Source organism: Pectinophora gossypiella, chromosome 12, assembly GCF_024362695.1.
Source record: "Pectinophora gossypiella chromosome 12, ilPecGoss1.1, whole genome shotgun sequence".
Taxonomy (NCBI): Eukaryota; Metazoa; Arthropoda; class Insecta; order Lepidoptera; family Gelechiidae; genus Pectinophora; species Pectinophora gossypiella.
In genome coordinates, this window is record NC_065415.1 from 2,512,424 (window position 1) to 2,525,590 (window position 13,167).

Sequence of the window (13,167 nt, forward strand, 5' to 3'; positions counted from 1 at the left end):
TTATCTGCGCTAAAAAAACATAAATTATCTACTATTTACCAAAATTAAATTAAAGTAAGTATAAGAATGTGTTTTACCTAAATTAGCGTATATATTATCTTGCTTCGTAGGGGGTGTTGCCCACGCTTGCAGTTTTTGCTTCTTCTGCAACGCAGCAGACTTTGGGGGCGGTGGTCTTGCAGGTTTCGGCACACTCGAGACCGCTTTGTTATCTTCACTGGACTGACGTGGCGGAGGAGGAGGTTTGCTTATAATCTTCGGGCTTTCACCTTCAGTTGTACTACTACCACTGTATATCGACGATACGTCATCATGGCTCAATCGACGCAACTCCGAAATCTCATTCGGTTTCACCACTTCCACGTTTGTCCCATTTATATCTAAAGGGTGAATGATAACAAGCCGAGGCTTCGGCTTTGGCGCGTAATCGTAAATCTCTTCAGGTTTACTCGACAGTTTAGGGATAACAGGGACAGTTAGCTCTTTCTTATCCAAGTCCTTCGATGAACCAATGCGAAGCAGTTTTTTGATCGAAAACTTATATTTACCCTTACGCTTTTCTTCTAGGAGTAAATTGTCGTGGGATAAAGAGATGTTTCTCCTTGGTGCGGGTTCGGGAGTTGGAGCCATGTCAGCTTTCTTGGTTTCTTGTATCTGGACAGGTTCTTCGACAGGTTTTGGTTTGGGCACCGAAGATGCCGCACTAATAGTAGCCCGCTCTCTCTTCTCCATTTCCCTGACAACAGGTGAGTCAGATTTCATGAACCCGTTTGTATTTCTTTGGTAAATATTACTGATGTTACTGTCTTCGGAATGGGCTGAGGGTGATGATGGTGGTGTTGGTGCTTTTCGCTTACAAAGGCTGTGTAAGGACGTATCACTGTCTTGTTTTGTCAGTACTGGTTTTGCATAGTAGATAGTTTCAGACTTGTCTTCTTGAACTTCTGTAATTTCATTATTTTTCTCCTCGCTTAAACATCTTATGGCTTTTTCTTCTTCTTCCTTCTTCGTTATTTGTAAATGCATAACAGTCTGTTGTTGGTGCGTTGTAATTACGCTTTTCTTTGTAGTTTGTTTTATTACTGGTTTGACTGGCAGTTTCGGTTTCTCTGGCACAGCCGGTTTGTTGCTGGGCATGATTTCAGTAATGATGCCGTGTAAGAAGGATGGTCGCGGATCCATCACAGGTATGGGACTGTTAGGTAGTGCAGGTGCTTCCATAGACTCATCTGGGTCTGCCCTTCCGTCTGGTTCACCAGCTAACTCCCGACTGGCGTCAGCAGAGAAAATTGTCTCCGGTTGTTTCGGTATTATTGGAGGCATATCTATAATAGGACTCTGGAATGTAGAGTAACCACTATTAGCTTGACCATCAACTTTTCTAAGCTGACCAACTGGTGACATTTTAATGTTCTTATCTGTTTCATTGAAAACTTTTATCTTAACTGTTTCTTCGCCTTTAGATGGCTCTGAAAAGTGACCGCTGTCGTCGTTGTCGGAATCAGTTCGTCCACTAAAGCTCTCATCGTCAGAAGCTAAAGAGTTGTTAGCTGTAGAATTAAGAGTACCCACAGCAGAGTCAACACTACTACTTTCAATATTTATTTTACAGAATTTGAACTCTGATCGACTGAGATTTACTTTAGGCCTCTCCTGAGTTTTTGGGAGTGGCGATTTCCTAACAAGGCTATTCTTTTTCGTTTCAGTCATCTCTTTTTTGTCAAAGTCATCAGACATACTCTCTTTCATCTTCCCTTCAACCACTGCAGGTTTACTGCTTTCATTAGATGTCAAATTTATATCTGTGCCGTTAGCAATTCTATTCTGTTTAAGAGTCTCTGATATCTCTTCCAACAAAGACTTTTCTGTGCATATTCCTTCTGTAGTAGTATTCACACCTTCAGAACTGATTATAGTTTCAGATTCTGATTTTATGTAGGATGATAAAATTATGTTCGTTTTATAACTATTCGACGTATCGTCTGAAGGTGGGTCGGATACATTTACAACGGCGGGTTTGCGAATGTGAGACTTAATACTAGGACCCTTATCTTGACCGAATGGAGTTACAGAGACCATCAAAGTTTTCTTTTTGCCGTCTGAATCTGTCTGCATCTTTCCAAGCATTAAAGAAGTGTACGATTTCGCTGTAGAATCTCCTAGAAGATTAGCTTTAACAGTATTGAAGTCTGTGTTACTTTTTGTGATTCTGTGAAGCTCCCTTTCTTCCTCGGTGTCTGGGAAAGGATCTTCGTCCTCGTTTTCTTCCGACACTTCGAATTCTTCTCCATCAGACCAGTCGTCGCCTCCGTAGCCTATGACGCTGCATACTGCTTCAGGGAATCTGACGTTTCGTTTGCTTTTCTTCTTTGGATGTGTTTTAAGAATGCTCGGTGGTGATTTCTTGAAGAATGTGCTTCTGTTTTGGAAGGGAGTAGCGAGATACTTGGCTCCGTCTGTCTGCCTCTCTTGTTTGACGTGTTCCTCGCGCGACTTGAAGCAGTTGGAGCAGAAGTCCTTCTTCCAGGCGTTTTGCACGAAGTTGTGGCAAACCGGCGACATCTTGCCCTTCGAATATCGTCTGTTGATCACGTAACTGGCATTCTGGAAAGAAAAATAAATTTCTTATTAGATCGTTAAAAGATAATCATCTGCCTGGATAGGCAACCGGGGAAGAAGAGAGAGGACCTTTGCTCAGGAGAGACACACTACAATAGTGACATAATATTATATTCTTAGTGACATATTATACCTATTGTTCAAGACTTTCTACATATTTTAGCAAGTTTAGCGAGAAACAGTTTTTGTATTCTCAACGCTTAATAGTGATACAACAATTACGAAATAAGCTATTGAAATGGCGTTGTTGTCGTGAATCGTGTATATTGTTAGAATCCTTTTCAAATATTTTCTACTTGCTTTCGCCTATGACATTTACACCGTTAGAATGCGCAAGACCTGTGTGTAAATATGTACTTTCTCTGCAAACATCAAGTATGGATGTCGCCGGCGCAGGTACTTGCTAATCAAATATTCATAGTGGTGCGGTGAAACGATGGAAAGATGCTCTTTGGTTGTCAGTGATATTCAAATTCAAATTCAAATTGTATCTTTATTCAGTAGGTAACATAGATACACTTTGAATCGTCATTTTTTACATAACGAACGTCTCATCCGGCTAAAACTACTATGTAATGCATGTGTAATTTATACAATTACATAAGTACATATATAAATTCACGCCCGTAATCCCTAATGGGGTGGACAGAGCCATTAGTAATCAAAGACAACTTGAAGCCACTGTTGAGACAAAGTCGTAAAATGGATTATGATGAAACTTTTAGTGACAAGAGATCCGCCTCTCACCTAATCTACCTTTAGGGAATCTATCTTCAGATGCGTGCCTTCAATCGAAAGTCCGTGAGCTTTTACTCGAGTACCATTCTAGGTACTTTAGCTCCTGACTTTATCCTCTGACTACTCCTATACATAATATATCCTGCATAACAATGTAGTGATGAAATAAGTACCCACACCACACCGAACTTTCTGTTGGATCCGCGTGTTAGGTGGTGAGCCGTATCGCTGCCTGGAAAGCTCGAGCCAACTGTGATAAATTAATATCTCATTGGTGTAAGTCCGGTGGTGCCGGGGTACACCCCAAACATTCCATACAAAAACCTCGTTTTGCACAGACACTACACATTGACGTTATCACACGCGCATCTGTGTGTGTGACGTCTGCTGCCCATACGATTGAAGACTCCTAAGATCTAGAGTGAGGTAAACCTAGCTCAGTCGCTGGGAGAGTTACCTTTCTATACGTACTTAGTGTTATTCCTTATTCTACGCCAGCGCTCCCCGTTTGAGAAGCAAGCTGGTGAACCAGGTCCACTGTGACTAGATGTAATTTAATGACAACTAATTATCATATTACAGAGTTGATAGTGGATTGGTTAGTACAGGTGACATTCTCCAGTAAAGGACGGTGGCGAAGGTCAATTGTAACTGGACCTTGTTGGTAGATGAACAAGGCCACGTTGTGTAAAGTTTTATATGGATACTGCGGTTTTTGCGTAGAATACTTTAGGATTTATATAGAATGGTGTCAGATAATAATAGTGATATTATTTCATATGAATATATTAAAAAATAGGCCAGTTGCTGTCTTCATTGAATAATCTAAATAATTAATACGAAGTGGTGTTTTGTGGTTAATGATCGCATTAAGTTAGTCGGAAGACATTCGCGACAGTGTTATTATATCGGAGTATTCAATAAACAAAGTGTATCTGCCTATTTTTGCTTCGTGGCAGGAAGCCGCTTCATAACTCGAAAGTTTATGCGGACTTTTGAGTTAATTCGTTTGGGGTTCGGAGTAGGAGTCTACTCCGAGGGTGGGGGCTTAGGTTTCATCATCATCACCTTTCATCATTTCATTAATCATCAAGAAAAAAAATACGTAAGACATGGCTGTATGGGCATAGTTCCCTTTGCCTTACCCTACGGGGAAAACCTAAACAAAAAAAAAGTGGTCTGAACCATGGTTTTATTATACCATGGTCTGAATCATGGGTATTTTTTATGTTAATTATGTTCGTGGGTAGGCAAAGAAATATAGCTCACACAGCCAAGTTGAACCTTAGGTGTTGCGTACTCCTCGCAGAACATTCTTTCTGCAATCATCGTCATCTCTCTAGCGATATCCCGTTGTCACAGAGTCCGCTTACATAACCTGAAGATTTGAGTCCGGTTTTTTACTCTACCTACCAGCCTGCGAAAGGAAAATGCATTTCTCGGGAATGTGGGTTTCCTCTTCCTATCTTCACCACACCACGTGAAAATTACCTACCTTCCAACCCGCGAAGAGAAATCCTGTCAAATTAAGTTGGTGGCTACCAGAATCGACAACATTATTTACTTTGTTTCCAGTATAGTCCTACTTTAACCACACAGTAGTGTCAACAATAGTCATAATAGTAATTAATGATCACTTAATTGTTTTGGGACGTAGAGACAATAGTAAACTACCGTCTATTGTTTAAGTAACATACACATTATTATTTGTGTTGGGTAAAAATCCATACTAATATTATAATGCGAAATTGTGAGTTTTGTTTGTCCGTCTTTGACGCCAAAACGAAGCAACGAATTGAAGTGTTTTTTTTAAGTAGAGATAGTTGAAGTGATGGAGAGTGACATAGACTATTTTTTGTTTCTTTCTAATCCCCCACTTCCCTAAAATGGAGTGTGGAAGTTTGTATGGAGCATTCCGCAATTTTGAAGGTAGAAAGCTAAAAATTGGTATGCGCACTATTTGTTGACTAACAAAAAATCGTGTATCATTTTTTTTTTGCAAAACCAACTTAAAAGAAGAGGTGAAATTTTATATGGGATTTTTCGCAGTTTTCAAGGTAGGAAGCTCAAAATTGGTAAATTAGGAAAGGGGAACCATGTTATCCCGATTTTAACGCGAGCGAATCCGCGGGAAAAAGCTTTAATAATAAAAAAATATAAACGAAACGATTGATGGTAGCTGGTATCCTTAGCTCAGTTTTAAAACTTTTAGAGATAACAGCCGACTCATAGCAATTATGTCACAGCCTGTAACTACATATTTATAAATGTAAACAAATATTGTCATATATTTAAGGCTTTAATGGTACGAAATAAAGATATTATTATTATTAAAGATAAAGATGAATATGGAGGAAGCAAGAGAAGTGTGTCAGGATCGAAGCAAATTCCAGTCTCTACTTACCTGTAATAGGCGTGAACTTGTGTATGTATGTAATTATGTAACAAAAATAAAAGTGTATGTTTTCGGATTACGGTGGTATCTTAACGTGGAAATAAGCATGCGTATGAACATCCTGACATCCGCATACGCGTTGCATACGTAAATAGTTTAGGTACCTTACCTTCCTACCTAACCTAACCTATCCTTCTCTGGTAGCTTAGCTAGGAATTTGTTTGATTCTTTGAAAAAGGAACAATATTCTTTGTAGATTAAAGGATTATTTTTAAATTTTAATCGGAATAGTTTCAAATTAAAAATGATTTTATTTTAGACCCATAATAGGTAGCTGTACTTTTTTAAACAATTTCGATTGGCAACAAAATGTCCATCTCTCAGCCAATCTCTTTAGAAATGCGCCGTTGCGTCCAAATTAGTTCGAAAACTTTTTAAATCGATTTATAGAATTTAATCCAAGTCGAATCAACAGATAAGCGTTACTTTAGAAAAAGACCTACCCGACTTCGTTCAATAATTCAAAGATGTTTTTTGAATTCCAATCTTGATCGTAATGGACCACTAGTCCAGTGGTGATTTTAGAGAGATCGATTATGGCGGAAACAACCGACATTTTAAAATATTCCCGAAGGTAAGCAGAGGTACATAGTATACACATCCACTTCACACCAGCTATGTTTAAGTTCCACGTAATAGGGGCGAGTCTGGAAACCATGTGATAAGTACCAATTAAGTATCTATGATCCAAACATAAATTCAAATTCAGTGGTATACCCTAGCCGGAATTCAAACCCGTGACCCTACTTTTTTTTGACTTGACTTATTGTAGATTTGCCGCAGATGGCATTAACTACTTGGCCGGACAAATGGGGAGCGCTGAAGGCTCTCACCCGGTACAAACACGCTTGCGGGTGCCCAGTTGGGCGCGAACCTCGGATCAGGGCGTCGCCTGAGAGGGAAAATAATTAAAAGAATTAATCGACCCTAGTGGGTCGATAGCGGTAAGCGCTGATTGAGGGAAATCGTCGACCACGCCGGCGGGGTCGGCATCCGGGTTCTGAAGTGTCTCTCAGAGCGGTATTAATTAAACCAAGCCACCAAGTATATCAAATCTAGGTCTCACTAATACCATTTAACATAACATTATCAAGTTATCGACTCAAAACGACCTTCAAGCAAAGGCTCAGTCTATCCAGTACCATTCTCCAATGACTTATAGCAAGAATGGGTTGTAAGTAAGTATTACGATTGTAATAAGAACTGAGGTAACAAAGAATCCAAACTTAGCGCGGTATAAGACGGTTTCATCCGACAATGGTGTAATAGTCGTTTGTATGTAATGAATAACGTGATGAGGCGAATTTGGAACACCGAGGTATTGTGGCTTACCTACCGCCTTTTGGGGATTCTCTGCGGTTAGGAAGCGAATAAAAAAGTTTATCTTTCCTGGTATCAGACGAATCACTGTCCATACAAAAATTTCATTCTTGTGTACCGCCTAACGTGTGCGAGTGAGACTGACATTCCGCACGCGCTCTCCTTCACTTCTTAGTGGCTTAGGGCTGTTTAAAACTGAAGTAAGACCCGCAGAGGGGGTGAGGTAAATCTCCGCGCGCGATTTGGTGCGGGGCGGAGAGTTACCGTTATATACGTAACATTGTAACCCCCCACCCCACCGCGGTGCTCGCACCGAGTAAACCCCCCCGTGTCCGTAGCACAGCCGTTATGCCAAAGCTAAGAGGAGTCAGCCTGCCCCAACGGGAAATATGTATAAATGTATGTATAAATGTATGTTGCTTCTATGCTGTTCTGGGAGCAAATAAAAAACATAGAACACGTTCAGCTGCTTGTCTTCCCGGGCATGTCGTAAAAACCGACAGAGGGATTGTGTCCTCTAACATGATGGACTAATGTTATGGGCGATAGGCTGATCCCTTATCACCATAAGGTTCATCATATCCATCTTAGGACTTCGTATCAACAGTGGCTGCAAGTTGTCTTTGATTACTTGTGGCTCTGCCCACCCCATTTGGGATTACGGGCGTGAGTTTATGTATGTATGTATGTATGTTACGTACTCTACACTAGTATTCTGATATGCATGACGCCTCAATTTCACCGCATTCCGACCATAGAAGGTGCCGACCCAAATACAACAAGGTTTTACTTTTGTATACTCAATAACAACTTGAATAAATACTAGCCTTTTAATCGACCCACGTTCTATTCAATTGTGAGTACCTACTTACTTTTTGAATACTTTCTTATAAAAAGGAACATAGAACATATGGGTTTAAAAATTAGCTTCAATTTTCAGACTTCTATCTTTTTCATATCTCAAGAAGTCAATTTTCCTTAGCATTCTAGAAATTATATTGTCCCATTTTCTTTTTTAAATTAGATACTTTCATACTTAGTAAAAAATAGGCGGTGAAAAATAGTTGGGATAAGGTTGTCATTTAATTACCCCGCCCCCACTTAGTTTTTTCAACAGAAAAACTTATATCTTCTTTTAGTTCTTTATCCAGTTCAGACACTGAGACAAAATCCCTACTTTTAATTTTAATTTAAAAAATAATTGTTTACCCTTTACGAAATAGTCGCCCAAAAATAACCTTTATTTTCAGCAAGTAAACAAACGAGGGTATTATAATAAATAACCTAAGAACGATCGCGACACACTTTCGTAGCATCTGCCATTATACCAAGGACGTCGCTCTTTCTTGCGCGTGCGCACGCGGCCTCAGATGGCTTGCAAAATAGAATGTATGGAGTTGCCGGTAAACGTGGCTTTGTCGTGGTAATTAGCTGTGTACCGACCGTCATGTCATGAGTAATAACTATCATGTACTTATGTACGATAGGGTGCAAAAGTCCAATCAGTTTCTTGCAAAGTAATAAAACTGGTTGCACTTAAGACCTCCTGGTTACATATCGTTTCTGTAATAGACCAAAAACACATAGAAAAACATAAATTTTATAATTGTGACAACTAATGGTTCATAATTTCACCACTGTTTACAAATAATTCGCTGGGCTCACTGACTGCACTTTAGTTCTTTGATTGTAGAGGTACATCTCATATAAGTAGGTACTTAGATTTTTTCTCGCTTTCTCCTAATCTTCTTCTTCTTGTAAGTATATTTAAAAATCTAACCTAACCCTTTCAACTGAGGTGTTACAAAGGTGCAAAATACCATAGTAGTAGGTAAGGTTAACTTGCTTATAATGTGAATATCAAGTAGATTACAATAAAGAAATCAGTTGTTACATGTAAATTAGCAATGAATTATTGGCACAAGTGATAGCGCTCGATTTACGATGTTACACTGCTGTGGTTACTTCATTATGAGCTATTTATTCGAAAAGCGAAGCGAAAAAAAAACAAAAAATATATATTTTTTGTGAAAACACCACCAACTTAGTTAAATAATGGTCTCCACGATTTTATTTTTATTTTAGATTTAAATTTTGTACCTGAATGCAATCTAAACATTGATTTGTGTTTTGATCAATCTTTCAATATTTTAGAACAGGAAATCGTTAGGTAGATCGTTAGAGAGAAATTAATGTGTAATCTATTTTATGAAACTCGTTTCGTAAGTATTTAAACCCTGTCGTAATCTTTAGAAAGCTTCCGAAGATTAGTAACCTGTCTTTGATTGTCAAAATAATATATAATCCTACTAAACCCGGAAGACGTAATTTAGGAAGAAAATTACCTACTTGAATTTGTGTTATTTATTTACATAAAATTACAAGATCCATAACTTTATTATAGGCTATGCTTATATTACATATAAATAGTGACTGACTGAATTATGAAAAATGAAATGTAATAATTCTTTTTATTTACTTAAATAATTATTAATTTTAATTTTATAATTTTTCACTTGCTATATTTGTAATGCAAATATGGGTTAAATGCCTGAAATAAATTGGTTTTATTTATTTTTTAACATAAAATTAATTTTAATCATACCACACATTCAATTAATTATTAATCCAATGGTTTTGGGTGGAACAGTTACGTACTTACATTAACTTTTCAAGACATTTCTTTAAATATATTTTTTGAATACTTAATACAATATTTTTATTCTCTTTTAATAATTTCAAGGATCCATGTGCCAATGATTTTCAAAATCATTGCAAAAGAAACCGTAAAAAACCAACATCTTTTTGGTCTTCAATGTGAAATAAAATTGTTTTTGCATTTGGTAGGTTTATTAAAGTTTTTATTGCCAAATATAAAAATATCAAGCTTAATAAATCTAATTATTATTGCTCTTCATCATCTGTTTGCTTATTTGTTCTATCCTGGATTTGGCAAAGTTAAAATCAATATTCCCGAAGATTTTTTGAATCCAACCCTTTCAAAAAATCTTCGGGATCAGCTTCGAGTCTTCGACCAATAGCCGTATGACGTATATCTATTGTCGGTAGCTTTCGCTGCGTCTATAGAACGAACTCCTCGTTACAATTCGCTCTTTAGTCACTGATTTTACCAAATAACCATTCCACGATATCATCTTGTTACCTTGTATGTAATTTTTTTGACCTTAACGTTTATGACTGTAAACTGCATGTGGGTTTGGTTGCAACTGTTGGCTTTAGCACTAAACAACTTCTACCTAGTTTCCAAGCTAAATTGCCAATAATCGCCTACGCTTGCCAAATTTTATCAAGTGGATAGTGGTCATGTTCCTTACATATCAAATATATAATGTAGAATCTTCTACTTAAATCTGAACATTAACCGTGTACTAATAAGAAACATGAATATAAAAAAATAATATGAATGTAAAATCGAAATATTCAGTGATATCCCTGTTCGAAGAACAGGTAACTTACATCGCATACCGGGTTTAAATACCGGCTCGGTTTCAAATCACTAAATTCGATTTGAATTTGAATTTTTGAAAAAAAAAAAAAATGTTTGAATCATAGCCAATTGATATCACGTGGTTTTCTCTGTTACATGGGACTAAGACATAATGAATTGTGGGTATTATTATGTATACACCTCCGCCTACCCCTTGCCTACGTGATGTATATTATGTGTTATGTTTTTTGATCAGAAAAATAGTGCTGTTTTTTTTTTTTTCAAGATATACCTCCAAGAAGGCGAAGAGGCATTACGAAATCGAAAGCTATACTAGTTTAATAACAAAACAACGACCATGAACTGAGAGTGAGATCATCAAATGAGATCACATCATCTATAAATCGCTAAATATGGAATATCGCATTCACATTTTGGTTTCCATTCCTTGCGAAGATCAAATCAAATTTATTTTATCGTTTATTGCAGACCTTACAGATAACATAATTCTTATTGATTGTTTTAAACTTAACGTGGCGAGGCGAGAGTGTGCTGCCGCTCAAGGATGTATTGGGGTATCGAACAGAGCATAGAACCCCGCTAGCCACGAGTTGATAGTGTGACTTAAGGATCGACTATCCAGCGGTGTTATGTTGGATGTTGTATATATGCGTAACGCCGTGTAAATTTCGATAGCGCGTTTCAGGACTGCATTATTGAATGGTGGCGCCATCTATTTGGCCAATTATAAACTTTGACAAATCAAAATTTACATTATAATAAGAGCGGACACAATAGACCGTAATAATGACAGCCAAGCAGGTAATAAAATTATAAATATTATTACTTTATTTTCCACACATATACAAAGATGATCTTCAAGATTTACTTTTGGGTCTAATATCATCAGCCGCGCGATCTCCTATTTATGAGAACTTGTCCGATCCACTGCGGTGCGTCTGCGCAGCCACATTAATAGCAGGTATATTAGAAAGAAGTATTTTAATATAAACTGTGGGAACGAGTTCGGGGCAATTATTGTTTTCTGGGAAATGATACAAGCTTAGACCCTTTCATTTCATAGAGGTTAGCTAGCGGTTGCTCTATAAACAGGTTCAAAATTATATTATGTTTGGTTGAGTCAGCTTATGGAGGTAAAATATCATCATCACTAATTTAAGAGCCACGCTCTTTTCGGTGTAGCATTCTCCATGCTACTTTTTAGGGTAAAATAGGGCAGTGGTTACTCTCTTGCCTTCCGCCCCGCAGTAGACGCGAGTGGGTTGGCACCCAGACTAGTCTATTTCAAAGCCGTAATAGGACTCATGTCCTCCGCCTTTGAATAGTACTAGTAGTAGGTAAAATGGATTATGTCCTAAAACTGTTGATAAACTTACAATAAATGTTGACTGTATATGTAAATATATAATAAATTCAAATTCAAAATTATCTTTATTCAATAGGTAACATAGTTACACTTTGAATCGTCAATTTTACATAACGAACGTCTCATCCGCCTAAAACTACTGCAGCTTCTCACAACCTGTATAGCCGGGGAAAAGAAGCTGCAAGAACAACCTCGGCACAGGGCCCTAGACGTTCTTTAAAAAAAATAAAAATAAACATAAAATATTGGTATACAATTGAGTAATTTAGCTGCCTAGTATCAGTTCTCAGACAGTTAATCCCATGCATTCATACCTATGTTTACTTAAATTGTATGCTAGTTTTACTATTAGTCCACTTTTATATGTAGATATAGGTAGGTAAGTATATAAATTACGTCATAAATTTATATTACAGTATATATATTTCACTTTTACAGACGAAGTCTTGTGTAGGTAAAAAGTACTTACGAATCTTTACTTGAGATTCCTTTTACCAATATTGGTTGCAAATACAAGGAGAACTTACATTAAAATTATTTGACCATTTTCTTTAGGTAATGTTTCTTTAATATTAAAAAGATAATTACTGAGCGGATATTATTTTAAAAATATTTATACATTATGAGAGAGAACGGAACTTTTATAGCATATAACAAGGCTAACAGCTTTTGCTCTCATGTTTTATATCTAGGGGTGTCTGTGGATGCAAAATGGCGCCGTAAAAGGGCTTGTGATGAAAGGGTGACGTAAGTAAAATATTATTTTTATTTATATCACACGGATTATAAACGGCAAGGTAAGTTTAATAATGTTTAAAGTTCAATACCGTCTTGCGAGTTTTATAACATAAGAAACAGATTGGGATATCCCAATTGGGGTAGTCAGAAGTACATCTATCGCCAGATGAACTAAGTATCCACGCCTCACCGAGCTTTCTGTTAACGTGAGAGTGTTATATATCGTCACTGCAAAGGCAAAATTACGTAAGCCCCAAAGTATCTAAAACTGCTAGATGTAGAAAAAAAAAGAAACTATGTAGGTAATGTTACGTGGAAGTCGTCGAAATTGGATAAATGGGTAAAAAGTTATGAAAAATAATTTTATCGGATTTTTCTCAAAATGGCCTCTTGGCGCTTAAGTAATTTTGCCTTTCCAGTGACGATATCCGAACAATATCCGATGTCCGGAGGTCCTGGGTT

At 37.4% G+C, this 13,167-nt stretch overlaps 1 protein-coding gene across 4 annotated transcripts in view; it reads right to left on the bottom strand.

Annotated features, from left to right (window-relative positions):
* The window catches only part of LOC126371436 (uncharacterized), a 116,352-nt gene that overhangs the window by 3,593 nt on the left and 99,592 nt on the right, over positions 1-13,167 (bottom strand). For all 4 annotated transcript variants that reach the window (XM_050016722.1, XM_050016723.1, XM_050016725.1 and 1 more), the window contains exon 2: positions 78-2,604. In XM_050016722.1, the coding sequence (XP_049872679.1) occupies positions 78-2,604 (2,527 nt within the window). The remainder of the gene's footprint in view (positions 1-77; positions 2,605-13,167) is intronic.